This window comes from Notothenia rossii, assembly GCF_949606895.1.
Source record: "Notothenia rossii genome assembly, chromosome: 2".
NCBI classification, from domain to species: domain Eukaryota; kingdom Metazoa; phylum Chordata; class Actinopteri; order Perciformes; family Nototheniidae; genus Notothenia; species Notothenia rossii.
In genome coordinates this window covers 86,836,245-86,857,785 of record NC_136904.1, presented here as the reverse complement: position 1 = coordinate 86,857,785, position 21,541 = coordinate 86,836,245, and the positions used below count along the sequence as shown (strand labels likewise).

The 21,541-nt window shown below is 39.3% G+C and overlaps 1 protein-coding gene and 1 long non-coding RNA gene across 4 annotated transcripts; one reads left to right on the top strand and one right to left on the bottom strand.

Moving 5' to 3' along the window:
- Positions 1–1,784: 1,784 nt before the first annotated feature.
- On the bottom strand, positions 1,785–21,453 carry LOC307029202 (immunoglobulin-like domain-containing receptor 2). 3 transcript variants are annotated; one of them, XM_079664953.1, is made up of 10 exons: positions 21,152–21,453; positions 16,889–17,218; positions 14,824–14,943; positions 10,089–10,145; positions 8,867–9,013; positions 7,788–7,952; positions 6,978–7,091; positions 5,898–6,102; positions 4,307–4,991; positions 1,785–2,280 (listed from the first exon to the last, which is right to left on the bottom strand). In XM_079664953.1, exons 1-10 carry the CDS (start codon positions 21,189–21,191, stop codon positions 2,245–2,247), a joined length of 1,899 nt encoding a protein of 632 aa, XP_079521079.1. In that variant the 5' UTR covers positions 21,192–21,453; the 3' UTR covers positions 1,785–2,244. The 3 variants fall into 3 exon arrangements, with proteins under 3 accessions (XP_079521079.1, XP_079521081.1, XP_079521080.1); XM_079664955.1 differs by lacking the exon at positions 6,978–7,091; XM_079664954.1 differs by lacking the exon at positions 10,089–10,145.
- Positions 10,155–17,051, top strand: LOC307029204. Its single transcript, XR_013805254.1, has 3 exons — positions 10,155–12,530; positions 14,867–14,985; positions 16,921–17,051. It is a non-coding gene; the product is annotated as an uncharacterized lncRNA (long non-coding RNA).
- Positions 21,454–21,541: the final 88 nt, after the last annotated feature.

Below are 21,541 nucleotides of genomic sequence, written 5' to 3'. Positions count from 1 at the left end.
ATTGACACACTTTTGATAACACTGAAAAAACTAAGGGATGGTTTAGTTTGAAGTGTTTTTTTGCAGTATTTGTCCATACTTGTATAATCTACAGTAGTTTGCAGTAAGCATGCTCAAAGATTGTTAAAACTGATCACAAATAAGACCTTTTAGGCCGCATTTTATATATATTTTTTATATAACAATCGTTTTCTATTAGTCAGTCTATTCTTTCATAGATTTTTAAGTATGGCAAAGATAAAGAAAGATAACAATGAATAAACAGAAGGCCTGATTAGTTCTCTGCTGGGTTTAAAGCCCCTGATAAGTGTATTTGAATGCATTTCACATGGTAGATGAATGGAGTCTTTATTTAAATGTGAACATCAGACCATCATCTTAAACCTTCTCCCCTTATTGGTGTGAAAAAACAACTCTAGAATACATTTGAGTTTAGCCTGCATGATCTGAATACTCTGAATGAAACAAGCTCTTATTAGTTTGTAGAAACATCCCGAGTGTAAAGTCCACTCTCGGGATGAGTGTTGTGAGTTCTTTGTGTGTAGATGTTTACGTCTCTTATCCAGGAAGTAGACCCCAGCGAGCGTTAGTGTTGACACAAAACAACTCCGCCTGAGCTGAACCCAAGAGCTGCTCTCAGCTCACTGGAGTGTGTTGGTAATCCTGAGAAAAATGCTGCGTGGATGAAAAGCTTTGCCCTCTCATCAGCGTCTGGCTCCGCTCTGAACTACACATACATGCCAGGTTCAAATTCCTTTCTGGTCAGTATCTGGCGAGGACGTCCAGTTCCCTTCATCTTCTGCCTCTTTGTCTTCAGTTGAGAAAACATTTAGGCTGTGATCTGCCGGCAGTGTTTCAAAGGTTACAAAGTGTTCTTCTGTTTTGTTTTTCTATTAGAAGATTAAAGATAGTTAGTTAGTGTCAGGGATGGATCTCTAAACTGACTAAGTGACTGCTAATATTTCTAACTGGATATTCAAACAAAGGATATTAAATACACACAGAACGGCTACAAAGGGTCACAAAACTACTAAAGAAATGCAAAATGACTACAAATAGAAGCAAAACAACTATAAATAAATCACAAATTACCACAAAGAGACGCACAATTACTAGTGATTGATTAAAAATAACGAACGAAGACGAAAAGATCAAATATATATGCTAAACCACAAATAAGAACCAAATGAATACAAATGGGCAGAAAACTTCTAACAAGAGTCAAAAAGATCAGTCACAAAACTACCACAGAGAACTACAAAACAGGAACAAAGAGTTTCAATAAGACCCTTAAGATTCTTAAAATGATCAAACAGACACAAAACTAAAAAATGTAGCATAAGAAAAGTCATAAAACGATCAAAACGAGTACCTTACGGATAGAATCAATTACCACGGAGACAAAATGCTGAAACATATATTTCTTTTGTGCATGTTTTGATGTGCCAATTAATACTTTATATAAGCACATTAAAGCTGGACACATGCTTTACACGATAAGGTGTGCAGATGGTGTGTAGTTCTGTATTTGGATGTTGTCAGTAAATCTCTAGTGTTTATTTAGTTGTGGATATTTGATAAGCTGCGATAAAAAACACAGGCTTTATCCAAGATACTGTACACACACTTTATACCACACATGGTCAAACATAATAAGCACACTCTCAGATTCAGACACAGAGGATGTATATTTCATATTTCTAAATAAATATAAATGATGTGTCTCTTGATCAAGATAATAAACGTTCGTAAGCGTAAAACATTCACAGGCAACGGAGACTTCTTTTAAAGTTTTTTTTATTAAAAAGTATTTATGCAGTGCAATTCATCTGCAGGACAAATTCAAGGTACAGCACTTACATACAGTACAAGATCAACAACACACACATACAACGTGAACCTGAGTTACAGTGTACTGAAGAGTGTGAAGTCTGCATGAAAATATAAGACTGTGGCTTCCTGCAGATTAATAAAACAAACATCTTGGCACTGGTTTCAGAATAAATCCAATCACTCTGCAAATACAACTGATACACACACCACATACATATCATCTGTATTCTCCACATGCAGAAATACTCAGATATAATTAATGACAAGTAAAAAACGTCCTGGTTTGTACACATTTCTCACTGACTTTCAGTGCCGTCATTGTCAATGAGAGGAGGCCGACTTCATGCGGCTGACGGCAGAGCAGCAACAGGACGGTTTAATGAACGGACAGGTGCATGCTGGGAAACCTCGTCACACTATCAGAGTGTCCCTGCTCAGTGCAGTGCTCTGTTAAAGAAATACACCGAGAGCCAAACGTTAGACACTTTGACTTCATGCATTTGAAACAATGTGAGTTATTTGGGAAATGGTGATTTTTGTAGCGTTAGTGGTGGCAGAGATTGAAAAAGCGCTTTACAGTAAAGTCCATTTACCGTGCGAGGTTAGTGAAGCCTGTAGATATCCTGCAGCTCAAGCCATGTTAGTAGTAAAGCCTGTTATACAGATGTTTTCTAATACTACAAAGAAAGTTAGTAAGCATGTGTAACACTGGGATGGTTGCAAGCGTGACCAGATTATACTGTGCATGTCTGAGTTAAATACTATTTGCATTGCTTTTGTAAATGTATGCAAAAAATGTAACATCTACTGGAGATACAATAACATCAAAGCTAAGATTATAAGGAATCAGTGTTAAGACCAAACATCTTGTATGTACATTGAACCAGAGACAATCTGAATATGTACATAATACTGTAAAAAACAAACAAACAAACAAACAAACAAAAAAGCTGGCGTTGTTGTATTGTATTCTTATTGTCAACAAATCCCATTAGAGACTATAACTGATAATGTCTCTCAAAACTTTAATACTAGTTTTTAAAACTCTCTTTATTATGAAACAGTGTCAAAATATTACCTTATTAAAGGTGGGGTAGGTCATTTTGGAGAAACCAGCTCGAGTGCGTTAGAATTTGAAAATACACAGCCGGGAAAAAAAATGGCCACTTCCTTACAGAGCCCCTCCTCCAACACACACCAACGCGCACATGACCAATGAGGGCACGAGATAAGTTTGTGCACAGATGGAAGGCTGACAGGCAGGTAGGCCATCCAGTTATTTTAGCCGGGCCGGCTCAGATGATTGGTCGTGCTTTTTACAGTACCACGGCTTCAACAGATGATATTTTGTTATGGATTTTTTGTCAAAGCACTTAAGATATTCATTGCTATCAGGATGTTAAGAGCATTCCATGGAATATAACAAAAAGTGTATCTCGAGCCGGTTTCTCAAACTTACCTACCCCACCTTTAAGTTTGTGGTTTTTTTCGAACATTTTTGATGTGCTTTTTCCTTTCCAGTAGAGAGCTGATAACAATGTCATAGTCCTAATCCCTTAAATCATAATTCTATATCGGGATTTATTAAATAACAAGGAAGCCTTTCTTATCTCATTAAATGCACGCACTGTCATAACTCAACAGGAGTAGTTTTATAGCAGACTGAAAACTCATCTCTTTCGACTCCACTTCGAGCGATAGAATTACTAACAGAGCACTTATATACTAACAAAGGATTAGCTTATCTAAAGCCAGTTGAGTAGCACTTGAAATGTTTGGCTCTATGAAACCTGATGTACTTATATGATTCTGTTTTCTTCGTGTTGTGTCTTCCTGGTCGAATATACTTATTGTAAGTTGCTTTGGATAAAAGCGTCAGCTAAATTCAATGTAATGAGTACATCATGCATTTGTTTGGTTCTGTTTTCATCTGTGGATTCAAACCATTTGGGGGCTGTGAATGAGTAACTTTCCCCCGGTTACCTTGAATTCTTAATAATAAATTGTTTAAATGTGTTTTTTAAAAGAGAACATTCTCGATAAATTGAAGCAAGACAATTTTAACTACAGCGATACTATATCAAAACTAAATCACTGCTTCACAAACACAAGCATTTATTATTAATGATTATTTATTATTTATTATATGTTATTGCTCGTCCTATGTAAAAACATCTTGAAAGATGCATGTCTTTGGAGAGTTATTTACTTCAACTCATCAATACTTTCCTCCTTTTTGTATTCTTAAAAATGTCAAGGTAAAACAGGGTTGACATACAGTACTAATGATCATTGAGGGTTTGACATATTCCTTTTAATTCACTATTTGTATTTGGACTCTCATGGGATGTGCTGACAATAAGAACAATATAGAATATGCAGAATTATCCAGTAGTTATTGAGGGGGTTTAGAGGCTCTTTCCTGAAGGGCTGCAGAGGAAGGAAGTCCTCCTTCCTGCTACAAGTAACTCACCAGGTTTCGGCTCCTCTCCCTCTCCTCTCTCAGTGCTTGGGACGTGTCCTGGGGGGGGCGGGTGTAACAGAAAGGCCTCATGGCAGGTTCACTGGGTTTGTATCTCTCTGCTCTGGGAGGCTCTACGGTGCGGTACCGGTCCGCGTTTGGGTCGGCCCGGCGGTACCGCTCGGCCTCGCGCTCAGAGTACGGAGGAAGAGAGTCCTCCTCTTCTGGACGGTTGCTGGGAGACCGGCTGTAGAAACTCCCCTTCCCTCTGGAGCTTCCTTTAGAGGGGGTGTCACTGTCCTCGTCCGCCCTGTAAGCCCCTCTGTCCCCTCTCTCCCCTCTCTCCCCTCTGTCCCCTCTCTCCCCTCTGTCCCCTCCCCTCCCTCTCGCCTTGCTGTCCAACACACTGCTGAGTATGGTGTCGTCGTATCCTTTGTTTTTTGGCGGTGGACACGGCCGATCGCTGTCCCACGTGTCCCGTCTCTTCTGAGGTAAAGGCGAGGGGCTCCGGCGGCCCCAGCCCTCGTCTTCCTCTCTGTAGAAGCGCCTCGGGGGGCTGTAGTCGCGCTCGTAGCCCCGTTCTGGACGAGAGCGGGAGTTGTAAGACTGGGCGAAGTCCTCCAGCTCGTCCAGAGAGCCGGTCCGTCCTCTTCTGCTCAACGTCTTCCTCTGCAGGTGCTCTGATGGCGGGTTCCACCTGCACACAGGGACACAGAGTTTCAAACATAATAATAGTACTTTTTTATGATTTTATTTATTTTTCAACATACTCAAGACACTTGAAATTAAATGTACGGCCAGTATAAAACTAGCTTGAACACAAAAAAGCCCTATTTGGTGCTTTTCCCCTCTTTGTGTGTGTGTGTGTGTGTGTGTGTGTGTGTGTGTGTGTGTGTGTGTGTGTGTGTGTGTGTGTGTGTGTGTGTGTGTGTGTGTGTGTGTGTGTGTGTGTGTGTGTGTGTGTGTGTGTGTGTGTGTGTGTGTGTGTGTGTGTGTGTGTGTGTGTGTGTGTGTGTGTGTGTGTGTGTGTGTGTGTGTGTGTGTGTGTGTGTGTGTGTGTGTGTGACACAGGGTCATTGTACTTTTTGTTGACCGCAAGTTTGTTGATTGCTTTGATTATTATAACAATGTCTATGTCAAAGGAAAATAAGTTGATCATCCCAGTTTTCATTAAACTACATTATTTTTTTGTAGCGTGTCACACAATAGCAAACAGTCCCGGCCTCAGCCTCTCAGCGACTTTGTTTGTTTCCTGCTGTCGCTATAACACATTGGTATATATATTTGAATAAGTATTGTTGTATTTAAATAAACCTGCTGCTGCATCCATTAACTTTATAAATCAAAAGTCAGAAGGGTTATAGGAAATAAAGGTGTGCAAAAGTCAATAAGTTAATTTACAAATAGGTTAACAAATATCTAAATATTTAGACAAATATATCAAAGTTAACATTAATATACTTAATGTTTCATTTATTTTGTGATTTTTAAACGTATTTATAGTGACAATTTCACATTCATTTACATATTTTTTATTTAGTTTTGACCCTTAAAAAACCTCCTTGATAAACACACGCACAGACTAAGGATGAATTAATCCTACCTTCTGTCGAGCTCGTCGTCTGAGAGGTTGCGTCGGTCTCGTCTCATCCTGCGGTTGTGTGTGTGTGTGTGTGCTGGCGCTCTCAGCGACTGGTCGTCCAGGTCAGCGATGGGCGGCAGCGCCTTCATCTGCACCGTCTGGTAGGTGTGTCTGAAGTCTGACGTGCCTCCGTCGTGAAGAGAGCTCAGCTCCGAGAGGCTGCTGGCTGCAGGGAGAGGGACGGCAGTGGAGATGAAATAATATGCCTCACCTTTCACATTTCAGCTGGAGGTTATAATCATGAGCACTGATTACAGCTGACTGCAAGTGACTGAGGAAGTACCACCCTAAAACTAGTGTCACAAACAATTTAGAGGATTTCTTTTAACTACTCTGTTTTCAGCAAATGATATCATGGTAACAACAACACATACCATGAGGGAGCCAAAAATAAAATAGCTTATTTTAATAGTGTTATTGACCTCAATTGATTGAACTATTGAAAACACATTCATATTTCTCCTATGCAATTAACATGGAAAGTCTGCAACACATTTACTTTATACTCCTTTTACTAACTTTTACTAAAAAATAAACATGAAACATTGATTCTTCCCTAATCTAATATGTTAATTGTAAAATAACCACTAGCTTTCGTCAATTAATTTGACAAAAAATTGCAATGCAAAATCACAAAAATATTGTACCAATCCTGTATTGCTGATAATCACAGGGACTTTACAAATGTAGAGGCTAAGCTAACGCTTTACGCCACGGAGGTGCCGCTTTGTTTACGTAATAGATGCAAACTTTAGCTTATAAACAATCTGATACAAATTGTTTCCAAATTGTTGAACACGCAGTCCATTTCTTTGTCAGTTCGTGTTTTCCATTAAACTTGCATCGTATTTCCAATATCATACAAAAATGACCCTTGACTCAGTAAGGGTAGTTAGATGTTATGAAATGAATGTAATTATTAGATGAAAACTAGCACTGGTTAATTCACACACATATCATGCACATAAAAACACAAACACATGAACACATGTCACACAGCCACACAGAGGACACACACTGGTCTAATCTGTGCAGCCTTACGTTTGTGTGCAGCCATCTTTGCAGAGGGAAACTGACCCAGCTCCTTCTCTACGTAGTACAAAACTTTCATTGAGCCCTGGTGTGGACTGGCTTTCAGTCGATAACCACTGCGCGCTGCGAATGGGACACACACACAGACACACACACACACACACACACACACACACACACACACACACACACACACACACACACACACACACACACACACACACACACACACACACACACACACACACACACACACACACACACACACACACACACACACACACACATGCAAACACAAGGACATACCCATGCAGGGACAGACACATTTCCACATAAGTGTCCACAACACAAACCAGACGTGAATATATTAAAGGGAGGGTTCATCCTAGAATCAAATCATGACCTGGCTTCTCAAGATTATCCACACTTCTTGTTGTGATCATTTTCATGTAGGAACTATTTTCTTTCAACAGAACAACATCTGCTAATGAATTGAATGAGTATTTGCCCATTTTCTACTGCACGTTGATACGGTTGGTGGGTGTAGTGTGGTAACAAGAAAGTAGTTCCTACATGAAACTACTTGCAACAAGGTCTGTTGATTATATTTAGTAGCCAGGTTTTCAATTTTGAGGTGAACTGTCCCTACAAACAATTATTTAAACAACAAACATGCAGACATTTCTGTAACACGTGCATCTTGTATGGAGGTTAGAGACAGACTCGAGGATGAATGATGATGAGATGAAGGTTAGTGAAGTCAGTGTAACAGTAATACATTGGGACAGAGCTTCCTAGTATCTCTAAAAAAACACTCACCTCCAGCCAGGTTATTCTCCACTGAGGGGACGGAGGCCATCTGTGGCTCCACATGGGATGGAGGGGCAAGAGGAACCACAGTAGGAACACCAGGGATGTAGTAAGGATACACAGGAACCTGAGGATGAGGAGGTCCACTCTTTGCCATCTTCCCTGCTTCATATACTGCAGAGGAGGACAACAAAAAAATAAAACTCATGCATTAGCTTTCTTTACTGATCCAAAGTTCAAACTAGTGCAGGAAGAAGGTGCTCTTTAGTAGGGAACACAATGTTTAAAAAAAAGGAGAAGGTTATCAGACATAAAGTTCAAAAGAAACTTTGATAAGAGGGATTTTTAAATGTCTTAACATGCTCGAACATGTTCACATAGATCTGGATTGGACTACAAACATAATTATAAAGGCTGATTGTTTTTAGTATCAGCAACAAGGACCGTTTGTCCGAAGGATTATAGAAAAAATGTTTGTCTGATTGGGGCGGCTTTGTCTCAGGAGGTTAAGTGGTGGTGCACCTTTCTGAGGAATGGTGGTTCAATCCAGCAACGTGTCCCTAAATTCAACGGCTAAAGTTGTGTGAGTGCCTGTGGATGTTGAGCTCTTTAGATGAGCAGGTAGCCTTCGTGTGAATGTGTGTGAAGGCGCAGACTGAAAACTCATCTCTTTCGACTCCACTTCGAGCGATAGAAGTACTATCAAAGCACTTGCATACTAACAAAGGACTGGCTTATCTAAAGCTAGTTGAGTAGCACTTGAAATGTTTTGGCTCTATGAAACCTGATGTACTTTGTATCTTCTTGGTCCAATGCACTTATTGTAAGTCGCGTTGGATAAATGCAATGTAATGTCTTGTGTCTTAAAGGGGTTGTAAAGACAAGAAAAGCACTAAACTAAAACAACTAAACATGGGTATAACATGGGCCAAGGAAAAAGCCAAAACATTTTAAACTGATTGTAATCATGGACCAGATACACTCGTCTTTTTTCATTTTTGTTGAAAGTGCATGCATGGCCCGTGGTGGAGGTCAATGCCCTTTGTGTACCCTTTAAGATTGCTGGTGTAATAGTTTGTGTTACTCACGGTGTCGTGGACAGCAGCAGGTTTCAGGGCAGCAGCAGCAGCTGACGTAGCAGCAGCAGGAGTGAGGACAACACTGGCACCAGCAGATCCCCATCAACAAGAGGAACAAGACGCTGCCCAGGACTACAGATCCCACAAACACCCACTCTGGAAAACAGACACACAAAGGTATTACCTCTTCTTCATTTGTATAAGGCAGTGGTTCCCAACCTTTTTTCCCAAGAGCCCCCCCAAATGACTCCTGTTGGAAGGGCATGGACAATGACTATGTTTTAAAAATGCGCTTATCCAGCAAAGCCTGGTTTGGACACTTTACGGGCAGAAGAAACATTTCTATCAAAGAAAGAATTATACATTTTTGTATTTTAAATTTGTATGCCCTTAATAGCTACTAACTTGAATTTTTATTCAAATCAATTAATCAATTATTTGTTATATTGTATTGTAATGAAGCGACAAGGCTTTTAGTGACAATCATGTATTGAGTTACAATTATATGTAACAAAAAAAAACAAAAAAAAAGTCGAAATATGATAATTGGCCTCAAATCATCTGAGGCCTGGCGCCCCCCCCCTGCGATCTTTGGCGCCCCCCCCAGGTTGGGAACTACTGGTATGAGCGTTGGGAGGATTCTGACTTCATTATTGCAATGATAAGTTACGAGAATGTGATATTTTGGCCCTTCGTTCGTTCACTTTTGCTTGTAATGGTAGGAAAGATGTTTAAAGCTACAAGGAACAGCCAAAAGTCTTGTTAATGTTTCTCTCTCATCTTTAATGAAACCACAGAGGAAGAAAGGGAGAGGAAACTAAAAAAGGAAACTATAGGAGGACTGGAGGGAGCTTTGCATTTCTCTTATCCATCATCACATCTTGAAAGCATCCCGACCCTAACAACACATTTCCTCAGGGTGTGCCCAAAAGCAAAATCCACTCAAAACCCCTCGCTAAGTCAACACATATTCCCTGTGGAGTTTAAACCGTGAACAGAGGAAACAGATCAAAGCTGTGAGTCTGTGAATATTTCTTATTGTAGCTTCAATGAATAATCGTGGGAAATGTTAGAGGCTTCTTTCTGTGCATTTTCCAACAAGTGCTCGCATACATAAAATGTGTTGGCGGAAAAGAGTTCTGTTTGTTAAGTGAGAAATAAACATGAGGAAGCTTTAGAGAAGCTAGAAGATGCCATGCAGAGAGACAAAAGTGCAGGTGAGGTGCCGTACCTGGCATAATCTCCACATCAAACTCAGGTAGGATATCGTCCTTCTGACCTGTCCTGCCTGCAGAGAGAGGGAGAGCACAGGTGAAGGCCGGCAGAGGAAGCAGAAAGCAGTGAGAATCAAAAGGTCAGCGGGGCGGATGACTAACGGTCACGCACTGATAAGGAAACTGTAGGGAGAAACTCTTTTAAATCAAGTTTTGTATCTGACATGTTGCTATGACGATGAATAACGACACGCTAACTTAGCAACTGGAGAGACGGCAATGTTGGTTGTTATGTGAATATATCAACGATGGACTATCATTCATTTGCAGATATTTAAGGTCCCCAGAGGAGAGAGGCTTCTTAAATTGGTGAATGATATTGATACAGCCTTAAAGAGGACTTAGTGTGGCTTTAGACTTTTAGTCTTCTTATCACATGAATGGGCAGAGTTCATGCTAAGAGAAATGTGATGCCAAAGAATGACTTAGTATGTCTATAAAAACATGAAACTATAAAAATAAATCAAGTCAGAGGTCAAAACGCACTTTACTTTGTATCCTATCTTTAGCAATAGGCCAGCAGTGCTATCATTTCTATATTGATGTGCACACCACACATGAGCCTCTTTTGTGGCGTTAAAACAGCACACAGACAGAGTAATTAGTACCACTTTACAATAAGACTAGCCTTATAAAGGGTTTACGAATAGTTTGTTATTCATTTATTTATTAGGTTGTGAACACTTTATAAATCATTAAGCTTTTATAAGACATGAGATAAACAGGGCAACTTTGACCGGTTGCTTGCCAAATAGTGAGCCCACATGTATCTGTACTGCTAAGCCTTATTGGCTACCTAGCTTTCTTCTTCATCAGCCAGCATCCTTGGTATCTGTTGCTCACTGAGTTGATTCTCGCTAAGTAGCCAATGTAAGGCTTAGTCCTCTTGCCAAATAGTGAACCCGTGTCGATGTTGGTGTGTCTATGTTAGAACTAGAGATGTCCCGATCCGATCACGTGATCGGGGATTGGAGCCGATCACGTGATTTTCAGAAGATCGGAATCGGGAGAAAAAAATCGGGAATCGGGATTTTTTTTTTTTTTTAAATACTTTTTATTTATTTATTTTTATTCAATGTTACAAAACAAAAATGACCATGTTCAAGTCTTAAAGTCATCCTGAGGCCTTAATTTTGGTTTCAAATTACACAACATCATGTATCATGTTTCTTTGGGGCTTGTTTTCATAGACCTGGTTGCTTATTTCTCAAATCTGGCAACAGAGTGGGCAGGGCGCAGTGTCTAATTGTAGCAGTAAGCTAACGACTACTGATAAGTTTTATTATGTTTTGATCCAATGCTGCATAACTGAACTGATCCAATGCTGCTGTGAAAGAAAGAAGCTATATCCATGTTGGATAGAATATCCAATTTAAATAAAAATTAACCTTAAGGGACAACTTGAATGCTTTCTTTTTTTTTTCTTAATACATTGCATAAAGATCGGATCGGGAAAAATAGGTATCGGCAAATTGTCAAAATCAAATGATCGGAATCGGATCGGGAGCAAAAAAAGGTGATCGGGACATCCCTAGTTAGAACTGGTTTATAAATGGTTCTTAATGATTAATAAAGTCTTTACAACCTAATTCATAACCTAATTAAAAACCCTTTATAAACCCTTTATAAGGCTAGTCTTATTGTAAAGTGGTACGAGTAATCTATACACATGCAATATGCATCCATATGTGCCATTAGAGGCGGTGTGTGAGGATAAATTGGGTTTATTTGTAAACTGGGGCACATATCGATTCTGGGACAACAAATTACCGTGGAGGTTTGTGCTTCATATAGAAAACAGGTCAACAGAGGCAGTTTGAAATACTGTAACATATAGAAAAGTAAAGGGACAGTATAGAGTGCAGAGGCTGCAACACAACTGCAGGTGTTCACGTTTCTAATGTGTGTTTATGCCGAGGTGTCAAAGGACTATAATTACATTAAAGACCAGTCACTGTCTGAGGAGGGATAGACTTAAGCTCGCACTGGCTGCAGAAAGTGCTGAGTAGACTGTTACCATGGAGGGGGAAAGCAGTGTACCCTCCCAACCTGATAAAAAGTCATCTGGGTTCCCTGCTGGGACACCGGTCTACATACCATGAAGCTCAGTATCACTGAGTAACCTGAGAGAGCCGAGGAGCTATGCAGCCCGAAGAAGGAGGGAGGCAGTGAAAGATGCAGGAATGAGTCACAGAGGAGCAAGATTTTGCAAGAATAAAAAGGGAGAGCCAAGGGAGTGAAAATCAATCCAAAAGAAAAAATAAACTGGAGAAGAGAGAGATGGTGGGAGAATAAACATGTCTTCTTGTTGCTTAATATTATATTTTGGGAAATATATTTGGATTTCTTGCTGAAAGTAAGGTGAACAGATTGACACCACGACTGCCTGTAGGCCTACGGTAAATATGGAGCTGTTAGCTTAGCCTAGCATAAAGACTGTAAGCAGGGAGTAACTACTAGCCAATATGTCTTTTTTTTTCATCCATAAAAATCACACGTTTAAAATCAACGATTCTAACAAAACAAGATAAAGTAGGCAAATCGTTAAGCTGGTATTTTGTTACGTTCAAATGTAACCAAGCTAGGTGTTTCCAAGACATATAGGTTATCTCTTTATATAAACTAACATTCTAAGTGATTATTTGTAAGGGCAATTTTTTTGGCTCAAAAGTAGGAAGAGAGATTTGTTTAAATGCAGTTTGAATGTTAAAAATACACTCAGCCAATGTGGAGGTATCAACGTCAAAGGTCATGAAAACTAACTTGCAAATGTGAGGGCGTATCGACAAACACAACACCAGTTTGCTATCAAATGTGGCTGGTTTCAACATTTTGATCCATAGAAACATACATTTAACATTTGATGTCGGGGAAAACATTGCTGAGAAGTAAGAACATGTGTGGAAATCTTTCCTTAATGTGTTTTATCAAGAGGATATTGAGCTGGGAAGAATATATATGTTTCTATTCCATTCTTTATTGCTAAACTACGATAGGCTAACCTAAGCTAAGCTAACCACCTGCTGTGAGTATTGACAATGAACAATAATAGTTGTAATTGAAGCTATGAGAGTGGAATCAATCTTCTTATCCAACTGTTGGCAACAAAGCAAAACATTAATATTTCACAAAATGTAAAACTAATTATTTTAATTTTGATGCATTAAACTTGATCTCAAAACGGATTAAATGTGAAATAATAGGTTTTAACACACTTGTATCAATCCAGCTACACCATTGCCACATGGTGAAGCTAAAAAGAAAACTCAGTGTACTCTTGTTCTTCTCACACATTTAAACCCCCCCTCTTCTCTCCTGTGAGCTGATTATAATCAGATTAGCGCTCAACGGAGCAGCATTTTATGAATGAGCAGACGCTAATGCTACATGCAACACCATGAGTATTAAACAATGTTATAAAGAGAGAGAACTATTTTTGGATAATTGTTTTGAGGGTTTAAGGATGATTTATTGTCATTAGTTAATATTTTTCCTACGTCTCCCTCTTCATGTCTACACCAGCAGCACTCAGCAGTCTCCTCTGTAAAAAAGCACGTTGCCACGGTAACGGCTTAAGGAGTGGTTTTGATAACAATGGTGTCCACAGTTTCTTTGACTGAGAGGACATTAGAGTCTCATTCAAGGAAGACGGGGAATCTCTGACCCTTTGGCAGTAAAACACTTGCTGCTTCATTGATCATTCAAACAAATTCAAAATTACAGTACGACAGAAAAACCGTTGGACATGTGATCCCATACAGTACTTTTGAAACTTAAGAATATAAACCCGAAATGTGTTCCTGATAAATGTACCTTTAGGAAAAACAAATTAATGAATGTAAAAAAAAAATCTTTTGCTAGTGAATTTACTTTTGAGATTTTATTGCTTATGTTAAAATACATAATTGTTTAATATTATTTTAATAGAAATTTGTCAATTTTTTAGAATCAATTGTTTTACATTTACTAATGTAACGTATTGATGTGCAATTCTCAAGTAGTTTAATTTTATATGTTCATTTTAAGGTTATCAGGGAATGTATGAAACTACTTTATACTTCTTCTGCTACATTTTAGTCAAATATTATACTTTTACCAACTATTATTTGAAAACGTATAAACAAGTAAATGATGGTTTATTAATATATGTAAAGCTACCCAGCAGTATCATTTGATTTTATACGATTTTGTTAGTCTAATTAATGTTAGCTTTTTACTTCTGACAATTATATTCATGTTTTAAAACTACAAAAGTTTTCTCCATTTGTAAAGAAGATAATCTTGCCAAACAAAACATTTTAGGCATCATAAACTTCAGACTGCAACAGAGCTTATTTTTCTGCAAAAGTCCACGAGAAAAATCTAGAACTTTTTGGCTTGTCCTGCAGAAACAAGCACCAGTGCAGGAGCACCCTGTTGCTACTTTGACACAAGTTAAAGTCCTCTCCTACCACTGACTTTCGTGCTAAATCAAGTAACGAGCCAAACACCATGTGGCCGTCTCCATGGAAACTATTGTAAAGAAAAATCGGAATGCAGGGCAACAAAGAGATCTCTAAAAACTCACATAGAGAAAGAAACTCCACTGAGCTTAAAATGAAAACATTCGATCATTTAAAAGAAAACTCTTCCCAAGTCGATCATAATCAAGCATCAGGAGTTGACTTGATACAAAATGAAGTGCAGGCATACCAAGCACCAGTAACTCCAGCTGGGCCTCATTCTTCCCCTCCAGATCATCAGCAATGACGACTTTACAGTAGTAAACTCCACTGTCGCCCCACTGCAGCTCCCCGATACGCAGGTCTGCTTCTGCACGGAGACAAGAGTAAGGTTTGATGTAATAAGTAAAAGGTGAGAGCAAATTACACAAAGCAAGTCAAACAAATGACGTTTATCACTTTGTTAAACAGTTGCAGGCACAGCACACATTGACGCCTGTGTTATACAATACAAAAAAACAAAAAAACAAATGCCATGTAGTGACTATATATTATTATTATCAGCATGCCACTGAACATTTATTTAATTACTTTGTTAAATGACAACAGGAGGGTTTCATAAACATGTGGTATGTCCCATTGACACATTTGGATAGGAGACGGGTGTTTTGTCTTGATAAGGCTTGTGTGTGTGTGTGTGTGTGTGTGTGTGTGTGTGTGTGTGTGTGTGTGTGTGTGTGTGTGTGTGTGTGTGTGTGTGTGTGTGTGTGTGTGTGTGTGTGTGTGTGTGTGTGTGTGTGTGTGTGTGTGTGTGTGTGTGTGTGTGTGTGTGTGTGTGTGTGTGTGTGTGTTACTCTTTTGTGAAACAAAGACAAAGGAGGTTTATTTAGAGAACAGGAAACACAAAGCACAGTCAGCTCTGACTCCTGAGTGCAGGAATCAAACATCTGCAGCAACTCTTTCTCGTTAAATCTGGGGTAGTAAGCTTTTTTGTTGGGCGTGTCTTTCGACAAACATTCTCTAATAACATGTCAGCACATTGTAATTAATGTGCTCTGAGAACAAATTAAACTACTATATCTACTCTTGTTTTTTTTTTAGGCCTTAGAAAATCTAACTCTTGATGGGAAACTTTGTCTAAGCACCAGGCGTTTCAGAGAGACGATGTTCCTATTGGCTGTTCAACAAAAACAGATGGATTTGCACGTCCCTTCAGATAAGGAAAGCTTGGTACAATGTAAAATATCCTGCAGAAAAAGTTGCTTTCCCAGCATTGGGAACACGACACTGCAAAGCAACCCTAAAAAGACAGAGAAAATATTTCTCATACGGAAGATTAGCTTGCTTCTAATGTAGGCAAACTCTGCTGCTATGTAGCTAGCTATAGAGCCTTACATCACAGTATGTTAGCTCAAAGGGCTTTGAAGACTTTCATGTTGATAGGCAGTAATTCTCATAGATGTACAGTACCAAAGCTGAATCCTTGCTACCGGTTTAAATCAGACTTACTGCCTTTGCTTCATGTTGCACCCTCCCTCAACTCCTCTCAAATCTATCTGAAGAAAAGGCCCCAAAAATATTTTAAAAGAAAAAAGAATTGGCACTATGTTTTGAGTCTGGATCACAACCACCAAAATGAATAACATACTACTCGATTCTACAGAAAACTGGCTTGTCTTCAGAGATGGGAATTAGTGGAGTGCAAATACTTCGTTACTGTACTTAAGTACATGCTCCTGGTGTCAGTACTTTACTCCACTACTTATTTTTCTGACGACTTTTTACTTTTACTTCTTACATTTTAAACATAAATACCTGTACTTTTCTACTTCTTACACTTTCCAAACAGGCTGGTTCTTACACTTTCCAAACAGGCTGGTTCCTTTAGTTTGAATGTGTGTTTGGTGGCGTGATCATTATTATTTAGAGTCATTGCGTGCCTATTGATTTGAACACGATCCGTGTATCCATCATTTCCTGGTCTTCTCTAAAGAAGAGGGACCAATGAAAACGTTGTCATGTTGCCATCGAAACATTCATTAGCTAACAATGACATTATTGTTCTATTAATATAAAGGGAGGTCAGGTACTCTTTAAAATAGCTGGTAGTTATGGGTACTTTTTACTTTAGTACATTTCGTAGCCCATACTCCTTACTTTTACTTGAGTGAAGAAGTTTAGTCAGTACTTCTACTTTTACCAGAGTATTTTTAAACACGAGTATCTGTACTTCTACTTGAGTAAAGGATGTGTGTACTTCTGCCATCTCTGCCTATCTTTAATTAACAACTTTAGGATACAAATGAAGACATTACTGTTAACGATGGCGATGTCTCTGCCTTTGTAGTGTTCAGCCAGCGTCATAGAAGCCCCCTGCGCCGAGGCCACGACCCGGACTGTGCGCCCGCTGTCGGAGCACTCGAGGTGGGACGAGGGGCCGAGTTCGGAGCCCTGGACGCCCAGCTTCTCCGGCAGGGTGAAGGACTCTCTGGTTCGGTCTCTGCAGTACGACTTGTACCACCACTGCACCACGGGGTGCTGGTTGGAGGCCGTCTGGTACTGACAGGGGAGGACCACGGACTGGAAGAGCATCGCGAAACGCTGCTTCTCCCGAACTGTGACATGCACACCATCGCACACACACACTAAGAGGAGAGAGGAAAAGAAAATGGGAATTAGTTGAGATGTAGATAAAGAAATGTACACAAATACTATGAAGAGCTTTGTAGATCTGACTTCCATCATGCAAATGTTGCTCAAAGATAAAAAAGTTGGCAGCAAAGTAACAACACAGCAGAGTATCAGCATTGAGAAATACCAGGTTTACACAGACGTCAACACACGGCACCTTCAAAGAGTTTATTCATACAGTTATCTCTCCCAGTATGACAATCAAAAGAGAGACACAAATAACAGCCCCAAACGCAAAATATTGATTATAAAACGGACAAGTCAAATCAAGCAATCTGATTGGTTCTTAGCCGTGATATACTGAGCGTATACCACGGGTAGAATTGTAAGTTACTTTTCACAACAAGTTAGTATCCCTCCGCGTCTGAGCAAAAAAAGTATACCGTTGGGAAAAGCAAACTGCCTGTTTGCTTCGCGTCGGGCCGAACCACGCCCCTTAACTGTGATATAATGAGCATATACCACGGCCTGTCGTGAGCTATTGCTTAAGTATATAATGATACAAAACAGAGGAAACAAGCCCATCCTCAGATTTGAGAGGCAGACATTTAAGTTCTTGTCAATTCAAACATGACTGAGTTTATAAGTTAAATGTACCTAAACTAATGCAGCAGCCTATAATACAGTAACCCTGCAACAAATCCTGATGTCATGTTGCTATGATAGACATTTTTCGCTTTTGCTTACAACATATTTGAGAGGTTGTAAGAGGTTGAGTTGTGCTTTAATAAGGGCAGTTTATTTATAGTTGTTTCTTATATATTGAATTAATGGTCTGGTCTATAAAGGTCAAGAAAAATAGACAACTGCTCAGTATCATTTTTGAAAGTTAGGTGTCCCACAAAGAAATAAAAAAATAATCAGTTTATTATTAATCAAGACAAACAGCAAGCAGCAGTAGCAACATGTACAATTAAGAAGCTGGAAATGTTGCTTTAAAATTTAAATAGTTATCAACAAATGTTTCGTTGATCAACTTATTCATGAATCAAATGCAGCTCTAGTTTCTGTAGAAAAACAGTTTAAAGACAGGAAGACAACTTGGTCACATTGGAAACAGCTGTGCCTCCTCTTTGTCTGTGTGTATGATTCACTGCACCTGGGAGATATTCATATTAACCAGGAGCAGATATTATGTGTGTGTGGAGGGGGGGCGGGGGGCTCCTCTGGTGCTCAGGGTCAGGAAGGTCAAATTCCTGTGAGTGTGGGGGTCTGTGGAGAGGCAGGGGGTTGTCATCACAGAGGGAGGGGATGGAGAGGTCGGACACTCGTGGGTGCTTTCTGCTACTCTTATTAGCTCTAGGTGGGGCAGGAACTCACTGTAAACATTTCCCAGAAACACAGGAAATCCAAACAAAACATGTCCACCAGCCTGACTCTCCTTGGGACCGTTTCTCGCTTTTATCTCAAACGGACGTTTTTCTTTCTAGTCTCCTTCTACTTTGAGCATGTCTACATATATCCAGGACTAAAAGTTGTTTTAATCATGTTTAATAAGTAATGTTATGTCTATGAAATCATGGGAAAAGTGGAATTAACAGTTCCAATCGTGTAGATTTTCTGCTTACAATCCCCAGTTTCAGATGTTATCAGGTAATTAAATGCCTGTTATCAGTTCTTTTCACTTCCACTCTTATTCTTCAGATGGGGCGACCTGCACCCTCTATATAAGGCCAGAAGATGCCTATCCAATGTCATAAAATGGTGGCAGTTATGTTAAGTTTTACTTTAAGTTACATTAGTTTTGGCCGTCAAAGCTATGTATATTACTTAACTGTGCTTATGTTCGTTTAAATTACCTAAGGATTGACTTCTGGTTTCAGACCGGACACAAACTCCAGTTTCCAGGGTTTAAGTCCTGCCTTCTTTTATTTATATTGGTGAGCCTCCATGTTCTTATAACGTACTTGTTGTACCATATCTTTGGGTAACCTCGGATGACAGCCATTTAATGGATTGATAATCGTATGCCGGTTACACAAATAGATATAATTACATAAAAGGCATTTAACCATTGTTATGACAATAAACATTTGAATCTTGAATCATGACATTAGGAATCATGACATTAGGAATGATTGAACCAAAAACATTTTTTAATTTCTGTTTGAAAATGACTAAAATAACAACCATGAACTTTGGTTAGTTTCATTAAAGTAGTATTCTTTCTTCATGAACTAAAACCCAAATAAATCAAGTGATTTTGATGACATCTTGAGACTGGCCAGATAGGCATCATCAGGTTTCCTCTCCCCCTGATAATAACTACACGTTATCTTTAGTATGATGATGGTGGTGATGGAGCAAGAGGGGTTTACAGGCTAAAAGAACTAGAGGAGGGGTGACCAAACTCTTAAATTCCTCCCACGGGAGAGCTCTGGTCTTCCTTTTGTTTCTTTTTTTCATGGACCAGTCCATTGTTAGGGCTTTGCTGAAAATCCCCCCCTTTCTGGCCCACTTGAGGAGTTTAGGAGGGGGAGGAGGTCAGAGACTCCCGACCAATGGGAGTATCTTTCCTCCTCCAGCTGGCTGTGAACAGACCAATTAACTTTGAGAGATTTGAACCAAACCGTTACTCAGAGCATGCCATCAGTCTGAGGTGAGAGGAGGTTTGAGTCTCAAACTGTTAACTATTGTTTGCATGAAGTTTGCATCAGGTGTGACTCACTGTAGGTTAATGAGCAGGTGTCAGACCGTCTCCTCCTCCACCTGCATACTGACTAAGGACCTCATTTCAACATTAGACCCTTTTGAACAGTGTGTGGTCATGAAAACACTCCAGGTCATAGCTCTGCTGCCGTTTCCTGAACACAGTCAGACCTTTCCTCTCCAGAGCTGTCACATTTCCTGCTCTTACTGCGTTGCACATTCCTTCACATTGACTCATTAGACCAACAAAAAAAACCCTGATAAGACTCGATATAGTCTCCTCCATGTTTGATTATGGATTGTAATATATTTTCATAGGACTGTTCTGCCCACAGGTGCCCTTTTAGTCTTCTTTAGACCTGGTGTGCACTTTAGGGTCTCAAATTGAACTTTTATAGAGCTGCAGATAAAGTGTATTTTCATGTTTTGATTAATCTACCAATCATAGACTTGAAATTGGTTAATTCCCTGTTTTACATTCCAAAACCCTAAAAAGATTATTAATTTAAAATAACTTTACTTAATTAACAACATATTCAAATCATCATCAGTATTTTACTATTATAAGAAAAACATGATTATATATAAGAAAAGCACCGGATCATCACATTTGAGAGCCAAAGACCAGGGCATGGATGACATTTTGCTTGATATTTGACTAAAGCTAAATTAATTATCAGACATTTGCTAATTATTTTTCTATCGTCCATCTAATAATCAACTTATCCTTGTAGCTCTTGGTATATTGCTATTTTAAAGTACAATTTTATCATTAAACAAACAATGTGCTTTAAAATGTACAATCATGGTTTTACATGGTTTTTTGTAATGGCATAGTTTACACAATACACATAGGCTTGTAAAAGCAAACCATAAGCCCCTAGGGAATAACATTTACACATGTGAGAGTATAAAGTAAATTATAAAGTAAAAACAGCTATATTTAACACCATTACCAAACACTACACATCCCAAGGGGATTATAAGGGCTGGCACATAAACCCCCTCACATGTTATTAAACCGTTAGAAATTGTGCAAAACATGTTTATAATGTTGTATTTGTCAAATTGAATTACAGAAATGGGATATAAATCATGAAAAAGCCGCTTTACTAAGTCCAATGGGTGCCTGGGATAAGTAACACCCTTGCTTTAGGATCAACCTGTTGCTCGGTCGTCGTAGTGAAAACACATTTTTAGAGAAGAATACATATCAAAGTGAAGGAAATTAGACTTACCCAAGGCTCCCAGTAAAAAAGCAAGCCGGTAAAAGTTCATTATACAGTCCGTGTTATTGTAAAGTGCAGTTTATCCGCATGTTGGTGATTCAGGTTGTCCGCTAACTGCAGCAGTAAACAGGACTCGCGGACTGAGACTAACGGGACTGTACCACTTCATGCAGAGGTGAGTCCAAACACTAAACTCATCTAAAATACTGACTACTCCCCTGCTTTTATTTTATACACCACATATGTAAACTATATTGTTTCTTAAGTTTATATTTATTATGGAATCTAATTTTTGTTTTCTCCAACGGGTGTAGCCGTAGTGCCTACCGGGCAGGGTGGTGAGGTCTGAACGGTGTGGAGGTGGAGGAAGGAGGGGTGGCAGCTCCATTAGTAAATCAG